This window comes from Melospiza georgiana, chromosome 17 (genome assembly GCF_028018845.1).
Source record: "Melospiza georgiana isolate bMelGeo1 chromosome 17, bMelGeo1.pri, whole genome shotgun sequence".
NCBI lineage: Eukaryota > Metazoa > Chordata > Aves > Passeriformes > Passerellidae > Melospiza > Melospiza georgiana.
In genome coordinates, this window is record NC_080446.1 from 7,886,492 (window position 1) to 7,905,734 (window position 19,243).

The following is a 19,243-nucleotide window of genomic DNA, read 5'->3' on the forward strand; positions in this document are numbered from 1 at the left end:
ATGAACCTGAACAGAGAAGCTGCGGAGCCTCAGGACTGCCCGGACCCCAAGGCAGGCAGCACTGGCTCTGCAGGATGTGCCTCTGGATAGCCTTGCCCCGTGTGTTAGCGGCAGCTGGGCTGGCTCCGGGATCGCAGCACCGAGATGGGCACTGCCGGAGTGTCCCCATGGGTGCCCATGGAAAAGACGGGCAGCTCCTCAGCCCGGGGCTCCCTCCCGATAATTCTGCCTGGCCGAGCCATGCCGAGAGTCTGCCCCTGCCCTCACCACCCCCTCGGCCACTTGAGCTCCCTCGCTCCAAGGCTGGAGTTTCACTGTGCCTTCACAGAGTCCCCTCTGCCCTCAGGGGTCGGTCTGAGCCGCCCTTTGTGCCCCGGGGGGTTATCGGTGCTCTGGGCAGCGGAGCTGGGCTGCTGGAAGCCCAAAACGGGAGCCTCAGTGCTTACACAGCACTTACCCCCCAGAACTGCAGCGCCAGCGTTAACTCATTAAACTGACCCCGCTGCTCCCGGAGCAGAGGGCAGGACTCCAGGAGATGGGAAACCCCTTGGAAAGCTGGGCAGCAGGGATATCCCAGAAGAAAAGGGCAGGAGAGGCCTCGCAGTTTCCCCATCCCGTCTTCACCGAGGGCCGTGGGCCAGCACCGGCCAGCGGCGGCCCAGGGAGCTGCAGCCGAGGCAGGACGGGTGCTCTGCTAGGAGAATGTGGCAGAAGCTCCGCCAGCTGCGAGGAGTCCTGCGGCCCCCAAGGAGCCCCCAGTAACAGCCGTGTCCTCCTTCCACGTCCCGTGCCATCCTCCAGCATATGCTGTGGAGCAGCAGCCGCAGGACAAGGGAGCGACTGCCAGCGCCCGCCGGCTGTCACCGGGACCCGCGGGACGGGGAACGGCCACGGCAATAGTGTGGGGAGGGACGTGTCAGCGCTGCGCCCGAGGGAGCGCCGGGACAGGCAGCGGCTGCCAGGGCCGGCCCGGGCTGAAGCGCAGCGGGAGCAACCGCTGTGCCCGGCGGGCGGCGGAAGCCCCGCGCCCCCACATCAATGCAGCCCCCCCCGCCCCGGCGCCGCCGCTCTTCAAAGGCCCTTTGGTGGCGACCGCTGCGGCCGCGCCCTGTCAGTGCCGGGAACCGCCCGCGGCGGGCGGGAGGCGGGGCCGGCCCGCACGGAGCGGCTCCACGACAGCGCGGGCAGGACCGGGACCGCTCCGCAACCACCGCGGGGCGGCGCCCGCCACAAAGATGGCGCCGGGTGGGCGGGGTGACCGCGCAGCCTTTGCGCATGCTCCACGTAATTCCCCCAAGCGCGGGCTCTGCTTCGCGCATGCGCTCCACACCCGCGGCCCCGGCGCAAGATGGCGGCGGCGGGGCGGGCGAGGCGGAGGTGGGGCGGCGGCGGTGGCGGACGCAGCGGTGCCCGGTGCCTGCAGCCCCTAGCCTCACGCCCAGGTAAGCGGCGCGACCGCGTGTCCGCGGCCCGCCGTGCAGGAGGAGGCGGCGGGGGCCGGCGGCGGCGCGCGGGCGGCGGAGGGGAGGCGGCGCAGGCCCGCGGCCGCCATCTTAGAGCGCTAGAGCGCGGCCGCTGCTGCCGCCGCGCTCCCGCCGCCGCGCCCCCACTGTGCCCCCGCCGCGCCTGCGCGTCGCGCGGCCCCTCCCCGCGGCGCCGTAACGGGCTCCTGTCTCCGCAGCCGCCCCCGCGGGCCAGGCGCGGGACGCCCCGCTATGAGGATGCGGCCCCGGCGCGCCAGCGGCGAGTACGGAGCGACGGCCACGCGTCCCGCCAGGCAGCCCGCCACCGTAAGTACCCGCCCGGCCGGCCGTCGCCCCGCTTAGGCCGCGCCCCCGGACCGCTCCCGGCCAGACTGCAGAGTTGTCGCCGTCGCCGCCTCCTCTCCGCACTCGCTGGGTGCCCGTGGCCGCTCGCCGGCCCCGGCCCGCCGCGCCGAGGAGCTCCGTGCCGTCTTCGCCGCCGGCAGGGCAGCCCCAGGAGGTTCCCGGCCGCTTCCCCGCGCAGACACGGTGCCCCGGTGCCCAGTGCCCGTGGTGCCCCGGGAGCGCTGCGCTGCTCAGCTCCGGGCCCGCCGGCCGGCGCTCGGAAAGGGGATGGGTGCCGATGGAGGAGGCGATGGCCTGGCTCCCAGCCTCCTGGAGCAGCCGTGGTTCTGGGATGGGGGAGAGCCGCGGGGTTGTCCCGGGGGGCTGTCGCTGATCTCCTTTGTCTGCATTTGCTGTTGTCTTGTACAAAATTCTACCTCGGTGAAATGGAAACAAATACCGGTCCTGTTTGCTGTACTTCTTTACTCTGTGTCTCCTTACCCCTCGCTGTGGTCTCTGGTCGTGCTGCTGCTCTAGGTTGTAAGCTCTCTGGGCAGGGACAGCGTTGTACCGTGTTTGTGAAGCACTGTATGCATTGCCATGGTGTATAAAAACATACCGTAATCACCATAAAATGCTTCCTCTGGATCCCTGTCACTGTCTAAGTCCCAGTGTAGTTACATAAAAGTAGAGTGGCTTCTGCCAGGATTCCTGTTAGTTTGGCTGTTTCCTTTTCCCAGACCTTAAGGGTACTTGGATTTAATACTTGTTAACACAGATCAAGTGATAAAACTTCTTGGCTACTTCCACCATTCCAGTTTATCCATAAATGGGAGGAGGCAGAGCCAGTCACCCTATTTGACAGCTCTTTTGAGCGATGGGTGGTGAAAAACACTGGCAGGTCACTGGAGCTGGCATGTGCCATCCAAGCTGGCCAGGGCTCCGTGCCCAGTGCTGTCTGTGAATCCTGACAATCATGACTTTGGGAGCTCTGGTCCCCCCAGTACACACCAGTTCACTCCAGGCTGTGTAACGTGCAGGACACAGCAGCAGCTGCATGTGCAAGTGTAGCTTTAGTTTGAGGAGGAGGGACTAAACCTCCTTCAGAGCTTCCCTGTGCTCCTGCCTCACAGCTCTGCCATCTCCAGGGTCCCTGTACCCACGGGCTGACACGAGCCTGAGCTGGCCCAGCTCACCTTGGCACGTCTGCAGAGTCTGTAAGGACACGGTGGGGTTGGAGTTCAGGAGGGAGTGTGAGATTGCACAACGCTCACTGCTGAGGCCGTTAAAGGTCCCCTGTTGTGTCCTGCACTCTGCTGCAGGCATGAGGCGTTACCTGCTTGCTCTGGGGCAGAGACCCAAACTCCAGGTATCACAGTGTCCCACACCTTCCTTTGTGTACCCTGCCTGGAAGGATGGAAACATCTTCCAAGGTGCTGATCTCAGCCAATGCTGTGGGCAGCTGAGCTACTGGCCACTCGCTCTTGACCACTGTTTGCTCCTGCCATTCTGTTCTGCTGAAATAGCCACTGGCCTTTATGCACAGGAAGGGCAGTGAAGACTTCAAATCCCAGTGACAACCCAAAAAAAAATCAGAGTTTTTATTGGAGAGCTCCTGTACGTGGCTCCTGCTGTCAGGAGTGTGCTGCTCAGGTGAGGAGCATGCTATACACAGCACTGTGCTGCTGCTGCCCTGACTGCTGGTGTGTGCTGTGGGGTGTCTCCAAAGCCTGAATAGAGTTAAGTGTCTGAGGTAGCTGGGAATTATGTAAAATGCCTTGTTTCCCCCCAGTTCATTGCCAATGCATTTTGGGCTGCCAGAGAAGAGCAATCTGTGGCGCTGTTTCAGAAACTTCCCCAGGGGAAGAGTGGTGACTAAGAGAGGAAAAGCCTGGCTGTTTCTCTCCAGCTGGCAACATTAAATTATGATTAAGAGGAGCTTTATTGTTCCAACAGACCTTCTTTTGCATAACTGTTGTTATGCAGATGAAAAAGCAGCAAGGGCCAAAACAGCTGGCTGAAGCCCTGCTTGTGGGACTAGGACTAGCACTGGGACGTGTCAGCCTGGGACATGCAGAGGGTAATAATAGGGAGCTCCTGACTCCCAGCCTGTGGTTTTCTGAACCACAGAAGTTGTTAGTGAACCTCCAGGGCTATTTTATATAGCAGATTTTTATTTTAATGAAAGCCTTTTGTTGAAATGATGTGCAGTTATGTGTGTGTGAGTTGATTCAAACTGTCTCTGAGGATAACATCAGACCTGGCCAGTGGTATTGGTGTGGCAGAAGGTGGCACATAATCACAGAGGAGGTTATGTTATTTTTTACGATCTGATGCTTTGCTCTTTGGAGAGGTCTAGCTGAAAAGGGAATATTTTGAATGCTGGGCTAAAGAACACCCTGGCTAGCCCCATTTAACACTGAGCATTCCTCATAGCTCGTTGTATCCAGGATAACAAGGTGTTTTTCAGGGCTGAGGTGCAGTTTGTGTGTACTGGTTCAATCCCTGTTTTATTATCAGAATGAACTTTTACTGCTACACCTGAGTATGCCAAGCAGATCTGGGACCTTTCCTGCTGTAACACTGGATATTACTCTGTTTTTTCCAGTGTGGTTGCTGAGAAATGGCCAATGAGAATCACAGAAGCCCTGCGGAGGAAGCGTCTCTCATGAGTCACTCACCTGGCACCTCCAACCAGAACCAGCCCAGCTCCCCCAAACCCATGCGCCTGGTACAGGACCTGCCAGGTACCCACTCTGCCTTCGGGAGTTCTGCAGGGCCCTGGCAGCTGGGAGAGGGGTGAAACAAGGCTGCCAAGGGAGGCCAGGAGTGATGTGTGTTTCAGAGAGTGCTGTGACAGTGCTGGGCACTGCAGGGCAGGTCTGTTGTGCAGGATGCTCCTCTCCTGACTCTCACTGTCCTCTCAGATGAGCTGGTGCAGGCTGGCTGGGAGAAGTGCTGGAGCAAGCGGGAGAACCGCCCGTACTACTTCAACCGCTTCACCAACCAGTCTCTGTGGGAAATGCCTGTGCTGGGACAGCACGATGTCATAGTAAGTGCTCACTCACCTTGGGAGTGCTGTGCCAGGACTGGGGTCTTCAGATTACAGGTGTCTTGTGTGCCTTCAAAACTCCTTGCTCAGTCCATTGTCTGGCGTGATTCTGGGGAAGTGTTTCTCTGTCAGGTGTTGCTGTTCCAGGAGTCATGCACCGCTCATCAGCGTGGGGGATTTGTGATGAGTTTTTCTCATTAAAATATTTTTAAAAGGCATATAGACATTAGAAGAGAATCTTTCAGCTTTGTGCAGGTGTGACTAGTGGTGTCCTTATTTCCATCCACGTGGGAGCTGGGAGCAGTGCAATGTGAGGCTGCAGTGGCAGTTGGTGAGCTTGACGTGTGCTGTTGTTGTTTGGACTCTCATAGTCAGACCCTCTGGGACTGAACGCGGCTCCCATGCCACTGGAAGGTGGGGTGGCAGATGCCTCTGTGGAGAGCAAGCAGAGGAAGAGGAGGTTCTCAGAAGAGGTTCCACCAAGTGGCAACAGTGTGAAGAAGCCCAAGGTGGGTTTGGTGCTCTGAAACAAACATGCGCAGCCTGAAACCAAGGGGAGCTGGTGAGCTCATGGGGGTCTCCCACGTGGTGTTCTGGTGTGGGACTGTTTGATTCACTGGGCTGCTTCTCCTTGACCTGTCTCTTTGGTGGAGTCATTCATCTTTCACACACACAGGCGGATGTCCCAGGGAACCCAGCTGCTCAGCCAGTCCCCAGCTCTCCCAGTATTCCAGGAACCTCTGTTTTGAAGGCATGGTGTGTTTCACCTGAAGACAAACAGCAGGCAGCTCTTCTACGACCAACTGAGTGAGTTGTGTCCATTTGTCTTCTGTTCCTTTCTCAGTAAAGTGTTTGAGACACACAGGTTGCAAGAAACCTGAGGGATAAATCACTGCCAGGAGTTTTGATAGTTTGGTTTCCTGACTGGTGAAACAGCCCAAGGAAGTATCTTTAAAAGTAATATTTGATAATTAGCCAGTGATCTGGTTATCCTGATGACACTTGCTTCTGCCACAGAGTATACTGGGACCTGGATATTCAGACAAATGCTGTGATTAAGCAGAGGGCACCATCAGAAGTGCTTTCTCCACACCCTGAGGTGGAGCTGCTCCGGTCCCAGCTCATTCTCAAGCTGAGGCAGCATTACCGTGAGCTCTGCCAGCAGCGAGAAGGTGAGTTGGGTTCCTTTGATTTCCTTCTCAGTTCTAGTGTTGTGGTAATTTGACTTTTGTTTTATGCCTGTCTAGTCCCTGTGTTCTCTTTTTGTGATGGTTATACTCTGTGGCATTGTTGGTTAAGTGATTAGGCAGAACTTTGTGTGATGATCCTTATCAGAGCTACTGGGCATTTCTGTATTGTATTGATTAGACCCTTCTTCTGTGCATGTGCAGGGATTGACCCCCCAAGGGAGTCATTTAACCGCTGGATGTTGGAGAGAAAAGTGGTTGATAAAGGGACAGATCCTCTTCTCCCGAGTGACTGCGAGCCAGTAGTGTCTCCTTCCATGTTCAGAGAGATCATGAATGACATTCCCATCAGGTACTGTTCACAGACAGAGCACTTTGTTGGGATGGTTCTGGGTCAGTCTGGTCTGGTGATTTACCTGCCGCGGTTCCGCTGCGGTGCTCCCTTTGTTTGGATGCTGGTGAAGGAAAGCTGGGGAACTGAACCTGTTTTCCATGCCTTTGTGAGACTCATGCATATGAATTTAACTTACCTCAGGTTATCCAGAATTAAGTTCCGAGAGGAAGCCAAGAGGCTGCTCTTCAAGTATGCTGAGGCTGCGAAACGACTGATTGAATCCAGGTGGGAGCTCTTCTCGCAGTGCTGTCACGTTCAGAAAAGACAAAAGAACTATAGGGACTTCTCATCCTGCCTTATCTAGCACTGGGCATAATGTTATTGAGGAAGAGCAAGGTTGGGAACATACAGAAGAAAAACAGTAGTGCTGGAGCCATCTTTTGATAATTACTGTTACTGTAAAATGTAATACTGGGGAGCTGAGTGTGTGTGGAGACAATGAAGTACTGGGTGTGGAATGTCTTTTGTCATCCCTGGGATAATATCAGGAGTGCTTTAGTACTCACTGCTGTTACAGAGCAACAAGCTTAGAGTGGCATTTTGCATACAAGATGGAGTTTTTCTGACCAGTTCTGCCACAGCAGGCAGAACTGAGGAAGAGAGTTGGGGAGAGGCTTGTGGGGGAAAGGAAAAGCTTGTAAACAGGGTAGTTTTCTTGGAGTCACAAGCCCCTAGCAGTAATTGAAAATTAGAGGAAGTGTCAAAATGGACCAGTGCCATGACAAATAAAGGCTTTTGGGGCCTCTCCTGTTGCAGAGAGGACAGCAGCCAGCTACACCAAATTTTGGAGAGAATATAGCAGTCTGCAATCATGCAAATGTCTGGAAGGCCTTTCCAGAGAATGGAGGGGAGGGACAGGGATGGACAAGGGACAGTGTCCACATTCCCCAGTGATAGAAAACTTTGGTGGGGGGTGGAATACCTGGCTGTGCAGCTGTGAGTTAAATTTTGCCTCTGTTTTTGTAGGAGTGCTTCCCCAGACAGCAGGAAGGTGGTGAAGTGGAATGTGGAGGACACCTTCAGCTGGCTGCGACGGGACCATTCCGCCTCCAAGGAGGACTACATGGTCAGTGTACCACTGATGTGTGGCTGGGCACAGGGAGCTGGGGAGGGGACATGTGGGGACAGGTACAGGTCCTTCTGGAGACACTGAAGACCCCTGGAGAGCCAGTGGTGGCCATGTGAGAGACTCTGCTTCTCTGTTTCCACAGGACCGCCTGGAGCACTTACGCAAACAGTGTGGGCCCCACGTGTCTGCTGCAGCCAAGGACTCTGTGGAAGGCATCTGCAGTAAAATTTACTACATATCCCTGGAATACGTCAAGCGCATCCGGGAGAAGCATCTTGCCATACTCAAGGAGAACAATATCTCTGGTATGCAGCCAGCTTTGTGGAGCTGTAGAGCTGCAGCACTGCAGTAAAAGGCCCCATGGTCTTGTCCCTATTCAGAGAGTGTTACCTGTTGGGAGGGCAGCTCTGTCTCCAAATGTTAGAAAGTCTGTGTTTCAAAGTAAGAAACAGCCAGTCCAACATAGGCCTCAGCTTTCAGTCACAATGTGTGTGCAGTGACAGGCTGTCTTCCATCAGGTGCTGTGACCAGCTGTAACGTCAGATACTACAAATATGTGATTTGCCAGGATGAAGTAGGTGTTAGGAGCAGGTCACACTGAGCAGGGCATTCGTTCATTTCACTGGACCATGCTTTTTTGCTTTTCTGCTTCATGAATTCCTGGGGACAGCTGACACCCCCTTAATAATGCTGAGTGTTCTCCCTTTATTCTCATTTGCCACGTTTCTTGTGTTTTGAGCACCCCTCTGCCTCCCAGCTTGTCACTGTGCACCCTTTCTTGGCAGAGTTTGTGTTCCTTAATCTTTCCTCTGTTCTTTCTTTCGTTCACATCTGTATATCTCTCTCTAGTCAGCTTTTTCTTCCTCCATGGGGTGTGCTCCTTTCATTGCCACTGTCTGTAGTCCTTTTCCCTTTTGGGTCCTGGCTCTTCTCAGGCTCCCTTCAGGTCCCAATGCCTGCCTCTTGGCATTGTTTTTGATGCTTATCTTCCAATCCCATTAAGTCAAGAGATTACTTCCAGCTGATTTATGAGCTCTTCCTGAAGCTGAGGCGATGGATAACCACAAGGTGCAGGGAGATTCCTTTGCCTCCTGCATTTGGCCGCCTGTGAACTTTTATTGTGCTCTGGATGAGTTTGGGGCAAACTGAAATAAGAAACAGTAGCTACAAAAAGAGGGTTTTGTTTGTTTGGAACATGCCTCAGGACTCTGGGGTGGCTGTGTGCTGTCTGCATTGAGGAATCAGCTTTGAACCTAGGTAGCTGCCTACAACATCTGTGAGGGACCACCATGGTGGTTTTTTGGGAGGACCACCCTATTCTTCAGCCCTTTTGGATTGCTGTGTCTTTTGAGTTGGACTGAAGATTGGTCCTGAATACCCTTGGCTTCTCACAGGCTGCCTTTCTATTCATTGTCCACAGCTGAGGTGGAAGCTCCTGAGGTCCAGGACAGGCTGGTGTACTGCTACCCCGTGAGACTGGCCATCCCCTCCCCACCACTGCCCAGCGTGGAGATGCACATGGAGAACAACGTGGCCTGTGTGCGCTACAAGGGGGAGATGGTCAAAGTGAGCCGCAACTACTTCAGCAAGCTGGTAAGGGCTGGGCACTGCTCTGCTGCCCCTGGGGCAGGGTCATCTCCTGGGCAGGGCTGGGCAGAGGCTGGCCAGCTGACCCTGCAGAGCTGTCACACACTGCCATGGCCATGAGGACAGCTACTCTCACCTTAGCTGGGGTCAGGCTCTGCTGGGAGTATTTCCCAGGTGTTGGGTGTGTGCTCTGAATAAATGTTGTGTTGCCAGAACATTGTACTCAAACCAAGGCAGCCCTTGCTGAGAGACATGTGCTGCTGTGGTAGTTCATTCATTTTGTGTTAGTGACAAGCTGGTGGCTCTCGCAGTGACAGCAGATGTGCTGACAGCTCCCTGCAGAGCCCACCTGCTCCTCAGCCTCCCTCTCCCTGTCACAATGTGCATGTATCACCATAGCTTGGCTGTTCCTGATGTCTTCAATGGCTGGGCTTTCTCTTCCAGTGGCTTCTTTATCGGTACAGCTGCATTGATGACTCAGGCTTTGAAAAGTTCCTGCCCAGGGTTTGGTGCCTTCTCCGTCGATATCAGGTACGATCTCACCACAGCTGTACGTCAGAAAGCCTTGGCAGCACTGGGAACTTGTCTTTGCTCTGGGAAGGGGTCACAACTTTGGGAGCCTGGAGCAACATGGGGTTTAAACTGGGTCTGTAGTCTCCTCATGCTATGCTGAGGTAGGACTGTATACTTGGGAGCAGTTGTGGTCTTGACACGAGACCTCAGTGTGGGTAAAGATCTTTGTGAAGGAACCTTCAGTAGCTCTTGACTCTGAGGGCAGCTGAAGGGTCACTTGGTACAAGAGAAAACTGATGGTTTTGTGGGGTCAGAGTTGGATAAAATCTCTAAAGAGCATTCTTGGGTACATGCAGGGACCTACACGAATTTGAGAAAGGACGAGGGGGCCCTGCATACCTAGAGGAGTGGGTGCATGGACATGTGGCCCTGGGTCCATGGTCAGTGAAGGGAACAGCAGGAACAGTGAGTGCTGGCACAGCTCACCAGGGTTTGCTCTCCTCAGATGATGTTTGGTGTGGGGCTGTATGAAGGGACTGGTCTGCAAGGGGCACTTCCCGTGCACATCTTTGAAGCCCTCCACAAGCTCTTTGGAGTGAGTTTTGAATGCTTTGCCTCGCCCCTGAATTGCTATTTTAAACAGTACTGTTCAGCCTTCTTGGACACAGACGGGTATTTTGGATCCAGGGGGTGAGTATTGCGTTCCCTTGCTCTGCGTGGGTGTGGGTGCATGCCCGTGAGATGACTCAGGATGAGCTGATGGGGATCTTTGCTTCTTTCTTCAGCCCGTGCCTGGATTTCTTCCCTATAAGTGGTTCTTTTGAGGCAAATCCTCCGTTCTGTGAGGAGCTGATGGATGCCATGGTCTCTCACTTTGAGGTATGTCTGCTCACAGTGAGGTTGTTTGGGAGGGAGCTGTGCTGTCCATCCTCTGCTCCCCACCACTCCCGCGCCCTGAGGGCACGGACAGAGGACAGTGTCAGCTGGGCACTGCTCTTAAATCAGAAGCATCTCCTTTCTGTAGGACTGATTAAACACGTCATTGCTCAGTCAGTGCTGAGATTGTTCCTTTTCTTGTTGCACTAGAAACTGCTGGAGAGCTCCAGCGAGCCTCTCTCCTTCATTGTCTTCATCCCTGAGTGGCGGGACCCCCCCACGCCAGCCCTGACGCGCATGGAGCAGAGCAAGTTCAAGCGACACCAGCTCATCCTGCCGGCCTTCGATCACGAGTACCGCAGCGGGTCCCAGCACGTCTGCAAAAAGTAGGCTTTGTTCTCAGATCCTTTGGGAACACAGCTCTGAAGCTGTGTGACAGAAATATCCTCTCCCAGGCTGAAATCAGTGGGAAGCAGGGAGCAGACAAGGACAAGCGCAGCGCATCATCACTTTGGGTGTTTAGGATGGGCAGACAGCATGGTGAATTCAACGTCTGTTTAATGACTGCTAAGTTTAGCTTGTGAGAGGTGTGTGCCTCGGGCACGAGTCCAGCTGGAACAGGTCACACCTGTGGCTCTGATCTGTGCTTCTGCCAGCCCTCAGGCCTGGTAGCTGCTTGTGCTGCAGCATCTGGATGTCACTGGGAGAGCAGAGGCAAGGGCCAGTCAGTGGGGGTTTGGTCCCCAGTGGGGCAGGCTGGTCTCTGCTCTGCTGCTGAGGCAACAAGTGTGAGCAGCAGCTTGTTTAAGCAACAGGTGCCAGAACACTGAATTTCTTACCTGCTTAGGACTGATGCCTCACTGTGCTGATACCCCTCTGCAGGGACAGAAAGGTTCCAGCACATGCGTGTGCTGGTAGGCAGCAGTTGGACTCTGCACCATCAGTGTTTCTTCCCTCTGGAAGCTTAGGAGCCTCTACTGTACTCAGAACTGCCCAAGGCTGCACTGTGCCTCCCTTCTGGTCAGAATAATAAGAGAAAGGATGGGACAAATACTTGTTCCTAGTGAAGGCACGAAGAGGAGGAGCAGGTGTTGAGGGTTTTGGGCGGGGGCCAGGGGAGGTGCTGATGCCTGTGCTCTTCCCTTGCAGGGAGGAGATGTACTACAAGGCTGTGCACAACACAGCCGTCCTCTTCCTGCAGAACAGCGCCGGCTTTGCCAAGTGGGAGCCCACGCCGGAGCGGCTGCAGGAGCTCGTTGCAGCCTACAAGCATTCGGGCCGAACCCTCAGCTCCTCGTCTTCCTCCTCCTCGTCCTCATCCTCCTCCTCCTCCTCCACAGCGGACAAAGAGCGGGAGCTGGGCCGAGAGCAGAGCAGCAGCCGAGAGACTAATCCCAACTAAGGCAGAGGTGCGAGGCAGCAGGAGAGGTGCCGGTGGCCCCGGGGGAGGCTGGCTGGGGCAGCAGAGACTGCTGGCTGCGCAGCACGGCCCGGGACTCCTGCGCAGCAGCTCCACGGCACCCGCTCTCCTCTGCGAACTGCACGCCAGCCCCCAGGAGCCGGGAGCGTCCGGCGGCCGGTGGGAGAGGAGGCTCGGCCACGGCCCTCAGCAGGGCGAGGGAGCCCAGCGTGGCGCGGCAGGAGGAGCCGGCAGCTCCGCGACGCCGGAGCGCCGAGGGAAGGGACGGCCAGAGCTGGGACGCGCGCGTGGGCAGGCAGAAGGACGGTGGAACAGATGGAGGGACGGATGGCAAGCGCGAGTGCTGGGCGCTGAGCGCCGCGGCCGGAGGGGCCCCGGCAGGAGAGGGACGGGCAGAGCCCGGGGGCTCCTGCGGCCGGACTGGCCCCAGCACGGCTCCGTGTCCATAGTGTAAATAGTTCTGTCTGTGGCGCCCACGCTCCTCGTGGGGCTGCTCCCATCGCATCTGTGTTTCTTTCTCATGTGTGAGTCCTGTGTTCGCTGACATTGTGTCCTGGAGAGGGGAGGAGCAGAGGAGAAGAGTTTATTTGGTGTGTAAAGATGTCTTTGCAGCTGTTTTTGTAGTCATTGTGGTTTTTATGCGGAGCCTCCGGGCTTTATTTAACCTCCTTGGGTTTTGTTTTGTAAGGATTAATTTAACACCGCTAACCATTTTATTACTTTTATCAAGAAGAGCAAAATCTATTTTTGATTTCTGTTTCCTAGTTCTTAGGAACATTAAAACCAGCATACAGCTCTGCTTGTGTCCATGACTTGCCTTCTTTGGTGTATGGGGTCTGTGCTCACCCCTGTCTGGTCTCTGCCTGGGTGGAAGGTAGAAAAATGTTGGGGTTTGGTTTTTCAGAACTGTCTGGCATTGCCCTTTTCCAGGCCTCCTGGTGAGGGAGGAGTTTTTTACTTATTACCAGTGTGAGCCCCTGAAGCAGCCTGACCACCCCACTGCTCCAGTGAGGTTTTGGTGCCTTCCTTCCCATTGGAGAAGTGCAGAGAAGCGCACTCAGACTCCAAGTGCCTTTCGACTCATTGGGGCAGGCGCACAGCCAGCCTCTCCTGGTGGGTGCCACAACACTGCTGGTGCTGGACCAGTGTCAGTGCCACGGCAGTGACAGTGCCACCCTGAAGTGGGCAGGAATTGCCCAGCGCCTGATGCTGCCCACTCCCAGAGGCTTCAAAGCTCTCCAGAGATGCTTTTGATGGTGGCAAGATCATTTATGTCCTTCAAGTCAGGGCGGTTGGGAATGTCAGCTGTGAATGTGGCAGTTTGTAAAGGCTTTTTCTCCCCTTTAATCATTGTTTTTGACTCAAGACCACCTGTTCCTGAGGCACAGGTGAGTAGAGATGTGCTGATGCTGGGAGTGTCCCCAACCCACCCCTTGACCAGTCAGTGCACCCTGAGCCCTTTGCCTGCTCCCTCAGGTGAGGGAAGTTACCTGGTTGAGTACCCAGTGGCTGTGGTCTCACAGGGATGTGTAGGTGACATCAGTGGCCAGAAGCCTGGTGGTGTGGGCTGCTTCTCGAGTCTCCTTTATCGTGACAGAGCAAGAGATGGTCGATGGAGCGCATCAGGTTGGCACTGGGGCCATTTCAAGGGCTGATAACCAGGACTAGGTCAATCTGTGAGGGGCTGTGGTGTGAGGGGCAGCTGTGGAAGGGTTGGGAGCAGTGGGTGGTACGGGCAGGACTGGGGGGAATGAAGCACACCAGGAGCTGAAGTCCATGCATAAAAGCTCCGTCAGGCTGTACTGAACCTGGACGATTTAGACAAAAAGGCCATCACTCCCATTGTCCCTGTGGTGGGCAGTGCTGCCACTCCTCTCAGGAAGGAAGGAGGGGATCCCTGAGTGCTTTTGCCCCCCAGGGCTCCTGGAAACGCCCTGTAAGGGCAGCAGCTGGGGGAGGATTTGACTGGGCTTGGGAAGCACAGCCTGCAGTGCAGGACCTGCAGGGGGCTTGGCTGTGCCCAGCCTGAACCTGTCAAGTGCTGTGTCCCCCGAGTGCCCCCGGCTCGATTCCCCGGGCATGCTGAACCCCAAGCGCCGCTACCGCAGGCCCCACGCGGGGAAGGAGCATCCCAGGGCTGACCGTGAGCGGGGAACCCCGGAGTACCGGGAGCCGCACCGATCCCGCACCAAACCCCGCACCGCCCCCTGCGCCGACCCCTGCGCCTGCCCCTCAGCAGCCGGCGGGGCCCGGTTCTGCACGAGGGGGCTCCGCAGGGCCCCGGCACGGCCCGTCCGAGCTCCCCCTCCGTTCCCCGCTCCCCGTTACCGGGCCAACGCCGCGGCGCTGCCGGCGGCCCCTGCGCCGTGCTCGCCCCCGCAGCGCGGCGGGCAGCGCCCCGCGCCTCCCCCCATGGGGCTGCCGGGCCCGAGCCCGCCGCCGCCGAGCCCACCGGAGCCGCCGAGCCCGCCGGCGGCGGGGACCGAGCCGCCGCTGAGCCCCCGCCGGGAGCCGCAGGTACGGGAGAGGATGCGGTGCGGGCCGGGAGCGGGGGCGGGCAGTACGGACCGAGAGCGGCTCGCCCGGGGAGCGGGTGCGGGGTGCGGGGTCCCCGCCGCCGGCACAGCCGCTGTTCGGAGCCATCCCGGGCCCCCAGCGAACCCGCACGCACCGTGAGGGCCAGAGATGTGTCCGGGGCTGCCCTTCCGCTGGCGCCGGCCCCTGGGAGCGATTTTTTCCCCGCAAGGCAGGGGCGGGCGGGATGACGGCGAGTCCCAGCGCCGGTGGCACCGGGCGGGGGTTGCAGTCGGGGTCGAGGCTGTCGTTCTGCTCTCGCTGCCCCGCTGTCTCACCGAGCCCCGGCTCTGACCGCACAATGGCCATGGCATGCGGCGGAGCTGGGACCCCACGCGTGGGAGGCAGCGGGCCCGGGGCCTGCCCTCAGCCCTGGCTGACAGCGGTGCCCCCTCCCTGCAGCCCGGACAGCCCCCCGCAGCCCCCCAGGAGCATGGCCCAGCCGGAGAGCAAGCTGGTGTCCCCGCCGGTGGCACCCTCGTCCCCCGAGCTGGAGTGCCACATCTGCTACAGCCGCTTCGACGCCCGAGCCCGCAGGCCCAAGCTGCTCCGCTGTGGCCATCGCCTCTGTGCCCGCTGCCTGCGCAGGATTGTTCCCCCGGGGGACGCCTCGACCCCCCAGCTCCGCTGCCCCTTCTGCCGCCAGCACAGCCCGGTGCCGGGCGGGGACGTGCAGCAGCTGCAGGATGATGGAGAGGCGCTGGCACTGCTGACAGGCCGTGAACGGGCCAAGAAACGGGGGCCACCCCTATCTCCTGAGGTACTCCTTTGCCCCAGCGTGCTGGAGCCCACATCCAGCCCCGACTGCCTGGTTGTCACCATCCTGGAGGTGCCGGAGGACGTAACCCCACCAGAGAGCCTGGGCAGGCTGGAGGTGGTGCGGCTGTACCGCCCCACGAGCCTGGGTGCCCTGCCCTGCCACGGCCCTGGGCAGAAGTGGCGCTCCTGGGGGTGGCAAGCCGTGCCCCGCTTCATTCTGGGCGTCCTCTGCCTCCTCTACTTCAGCTCCCTGCCCTTCGGCATCTACCTCCTGCTCATCGAGCACCACAGCCTGGGCATCATCCTGGTCAGTCTTGTGCCCTCCACCCTCCTTCTCTGCATTGTCTACAGCCTCTGCCAGTGCCTGTGCCTGGAGGTCTTTGGGTTCCCCCACTCCTGACCCTGCGCAGCCAACCCCTGTGCCTGAGCCAGGCAGGATTTGGGTTCCTTGGGGCATTGTCCCTTGAGGTACACATGTCCTCTGACCCACAGCATGCTGCGCCTGGACCATGGGGAGCAGCTCAGTGCCTGGTGCCTTCCCACGCAGAACAGCACTGTCCTTTCCATGTGGGTGCTCAGACTGGCTGGAGTGGCTGCAGGAGCTCATTGCAGCCTACAAGCATTTGGGCCAGACCTCAGCTCTTGTCCTCCTCCTGCACAGCGGACAAAGAGCAGGAGCCAGGACTGATCCCAGCTGAAGAAAAACCGCGGCCGGAGGGCCCCCGGCAGGAGAGGGACGGGCAGAGCCCGGGGGCTCCTGGCTGGTCCCAGCACGGCTCCGTGTCCGTGGTGTAAATAGTTCTGTCTGTGGCACCCACGCTCCTCGTGGGGCTGCTCCCATCGCATCTGTGTCTCTTTCTCATGTGTGAATCTCGTGTTCGCTGACATTGTGTCCCAGAGGGGAGCAGTGGAGGAGTTTGGTGTGTAAAGATGTCTTTGCAGCTATTCTGTAGTCATTGTGGGTTTTTTTTTCTTTGCACAGCCTCCAGTCTCTATTTAACCTCCTTGGGTTTTGTTTTGTAAGGATTAATTTAATACTGCTAACCATTTTATTACTTTTATTAAGAAGAATGAAGTCTATTTTTAATCTCTGCCTTGGACCTGCCCTGCTCTACAGGGGCTGCTCTCTGGAGTACTGGCAGGAAACTTACCCTACCATCTTTGCTGACACCCCAGCATCCCCACCAGCATCCCCACTGCACACAGGCAACACCAGGACACCCAGGACAGAGTCACATTTATTACTGTTTTTTGTCCCTCTCACCCACATCTCCCACTCTCCTTGTTGAGGCAACTGCTGCATCCCATGGCTGTCTCTCCTGTCGTGCCCTTGGGGACAGGTCATGACTGTCTCAGCCCTATATCTGCTCCAGCACCACTGGCACCGCCGGGGGACACTCGCTGTTGCTGGGTGAAGATTCCAGCATCTCTGCCACACTCCAGATCTTGGGTTTCTGGGGCTGCTTGTCCTGCCCAGGGCCTGTCATCACCTCGGAGCTGCCCCCACACCCATCCTGCACAGGGCTGGAACTGGGAATGGGGACAGCACCCGATGGGACCCCCTCTCCCTCGCTGTCCTCGCCATCTGAGGCGCTCTGTGTGGCCCAGCTCGCCTTTTTCTCCTTCTTGAGGCGCCGGCGGGCATTGGCGAACCAGGTGGAGACCTGGGTGAGGCTCATCCGGCTGACCACAGCCAGCATCACCTTCTCCCCCTTGCTGGGGTAGGGGTTCCTGGGGTGTCGTGCCAGCCAAGCCTTCAGTGCCCCGGTGCTCTCCCGCGCCGCCGCCGCCTTTGCCCGCCCCGGCTCTGTGGGCAGCCCCAGGGGCACCTCAAAGGGTGCTGAGACCTGGAGGGGCACAGGGGTGTCAGGGTGGGACAGGGGGGCCGGAGGAGAGGGGCTGTGGGATGTCAGGGCTCGGGTCTTTGTGTGTGGGAGAGGGCAGAGCTGTATCCTGCTCGGATCCTGCTGTATCCCCCGTTTTCCTCTCCCATGTGCACCCAAAGTGCCAAGTGCAGGATGGCGTGTGTGTGAGGGGCAGGGGAATGCCGGGGAGGGGCAGGGTCCCCGGGACAGCAGGGCCCCAGCCCCGATTCCAACCACCCCACACAGTCCATCCTGATCCCAGGAAAGCCCCGCATCCCATTCCTCCCCCGGAGCTGCAGCGCGGCACTTACCAGCGGTGTCATGAGGCTGAGAGGGGGTGGCAGGAGGCTGTACCCAGCCAAAACGGGACAGGGGCAGGAGTAGGGGTAGGGGCAGGGCAGTAGGGCTTGGGGTGGCCCCCGCAGGGTCCCCCAAGGCCCCCCGCAGCCCCCCAGCTCTTGTGCTGGGCTCCTCTCGCCCCGAGGTGCTGCCATACTGCAGGAGAGGAGCCGGGGAGCTGCTCCCGGGTCTTTTATAGCTGCTGGGGTCTGCAGTGACTGACAGCTGATTAGGGGGTATTAGCACCCACGAGAGCAGCAGGATCTGGGGCACCTGGTACCCCCCCTTCCCAGCTACTGTTGGGCAGGGACTTGCAGGGACCGTCCTTGCCTGCCTGCCACCAGCCAGAGCCCTGGTCCCTCCCAGGTCCCCAGCTCAGCACAGCCCACACAGCTCCCAGGGATGGGGTACAGTGGCACCCCAGGGCTGGCACATAGGGCCCACCGAGTGCCCCAAGGACACCCAGAGCCACAAACACACAGCCCAGTGTGTTTTCCTGCAGTGCTGAGCTGTGTCCCACCCATGACCCCAGCCCTGACTTGGGGCTGTGGGTGGCAGAGTCCCCTGTGGTCTGGAAGGGTGGGTTGGAGGGCCAGGGGCTGGTGGAAGAATTATAGCCTGGTGGGAGGACAGCAACTCATGCTGCCCCATCCTGCTTGTCCTCTGGCTTGGCCAGGTCCTCACCCAAGCCCCAGCACTGCCATGCCTGCCACTGGATTCCCAGCAGCAGTGACAAAGGAGAAGGGTCCCACAGCCCGCCCCATGGACACTGGGGACCCCTGCAAGGCACTGGGGGGTTCCTGTGGTTGGCACAGCAGGGCAGTGGTGGGCAGGGCAGTGGTGGGCAGCTGTGTGAGGGGCCCCGAAAGCCCACGACCCCCTGAGCCACCTGCTCCTGCCACCACGCCTCCCCACTAAGGCTGGGATTATCCCACAGGTTGTATCCGTCATTAAATACCGACTAATAACGCTCTCAGGATATTAAATATGTAACAAACCCGCTTAGCGCTGGCCAGGACAGGAAGGCGAAGGTCACCGGTGCTAATGAGCCCGGCCACATCCCTGCATCCCTGCAGGCCCTGGTGACAGCACAAGGTCCCAGGGTGAGGTGCCGGCACCCAGAGGTCCCATGCCCCTGCACTACCCCAAAGCCAGAGCCTGAGCAGCGCTGGAGCTCCCAGCATACAGCAGCCAGAGCTCAGGTCCCATCCATCCCACAGTGGGCTGACGGTGTGCTCTGGGCAGCCACAGGTGTGGAAGCCTCAAGCCAGCCAGGACACTGGTGCTGCTGGCTGGGACCAGCCCTGGCCATGGCCCTGCAGTGGCCCCATAACCTTGTCCCCACGGGACTCGTCCAGCCCTAATCAGCACCGTGGATCTGCTTGATTAGATAATGGGGCTGTAATCTAGGAAAGCGCCTGCAGATTGCGGCAGCACCCTGACCCTGCTCAGCACAGCTGGAGAGGGAGGGCCACGGCCTCCGGCACAGCAGGCGGACACAGCTGGAGCCGGGCGAGGCACAGCCCTGCAGGCACAGCCACAAACCGCGCACAGCGAGGCTGGTGTGAGGGCAGCGGGACAGAGCCACAGCTGGGACAGCCCCATCAGCCGCAGCCACCTCGGGCAGGTGTGGGGTCACCCACTGCTCACTGCCCTGGGGGTCCAACCCGAGGCAGGTAAATCAGCCGAGGGTTCTGGATGGTCCCAAGGAAGAAGCAGTGGAGGCAGCCATGCTGCGGCAGTTTTGCGGCCCCGGTGCCACCACCCGACCCTGCATGAGGGCAGGGAGAGCCCAGCAAA

The 19,243-nt window shown here is 58.4% G+C and overlaps 2 protein-coding genes across 2 annotated transcripts; both read left to right on the plus strand.

The window, feature by feature from the left end:
• The first annotated feature begins 1,384 nt into the window (after positions 1–1,384).
• PCIF1 (phosphorylated CTD interacting factor 1) lies at positions 1,385–12,704 on the plus strand. Its single transcript, XM_058036475.1, has 17 exons — positions 1,385–1,442; positions 1,682–1,790; positions 4,417–4,555; positions 4,736–4,860; positions 5,232–5,369; positions 5,537–5,667; positions 5,878–6,032; positions 6,252–6,399; positions 6,583–6,666; positions 7,408–7,507; positions 7,653–7,815; positions 8,931–9,103; positions 9,542–9,628; positions 10,116–10,300; positions 10,396–10,489; positions 10,697–10,872; positions 11,636–12,704. The coding sequence occupies exons 3-17, from the start codon at positions 4,432–4,434 to the stop codon at positions 11,886–11,888; spliced, it is 2,136 nt and encodes a 711-aa protein (XP_057892458.1). The 5' UTR covers positions 1,385–1,442; positions 1,682–1,790; positions 4,417–4,431; the 3' UTR covers positions 11,889–12,704.
• A 1,643-nt stretch (positions 12,705–14,347) lies between these two features.
• LOC131090764 (E3 ubiquitin-protein ligase RNF182-like) lies at positions 14,348–16,184 on the plus strand. Its single transcript, XM_058036342.1, has 2 exons — positions 14,348–14,423; positions 14,883–16,184. Exon 2 carries the CDS (start codon positions 14,914–14,916, stop codon positions 15,637–15,639), a length of 726 nt encoding a protein of 241 aa, XP_057892325.1. The 5' UTR covers positions 14,348–14,423; positions 14,883–14,913; the 3' UTR covers positions 15,640–16,184.
• Positions 16,185–19,243: the final 3,059 nt, after the last annotated feature.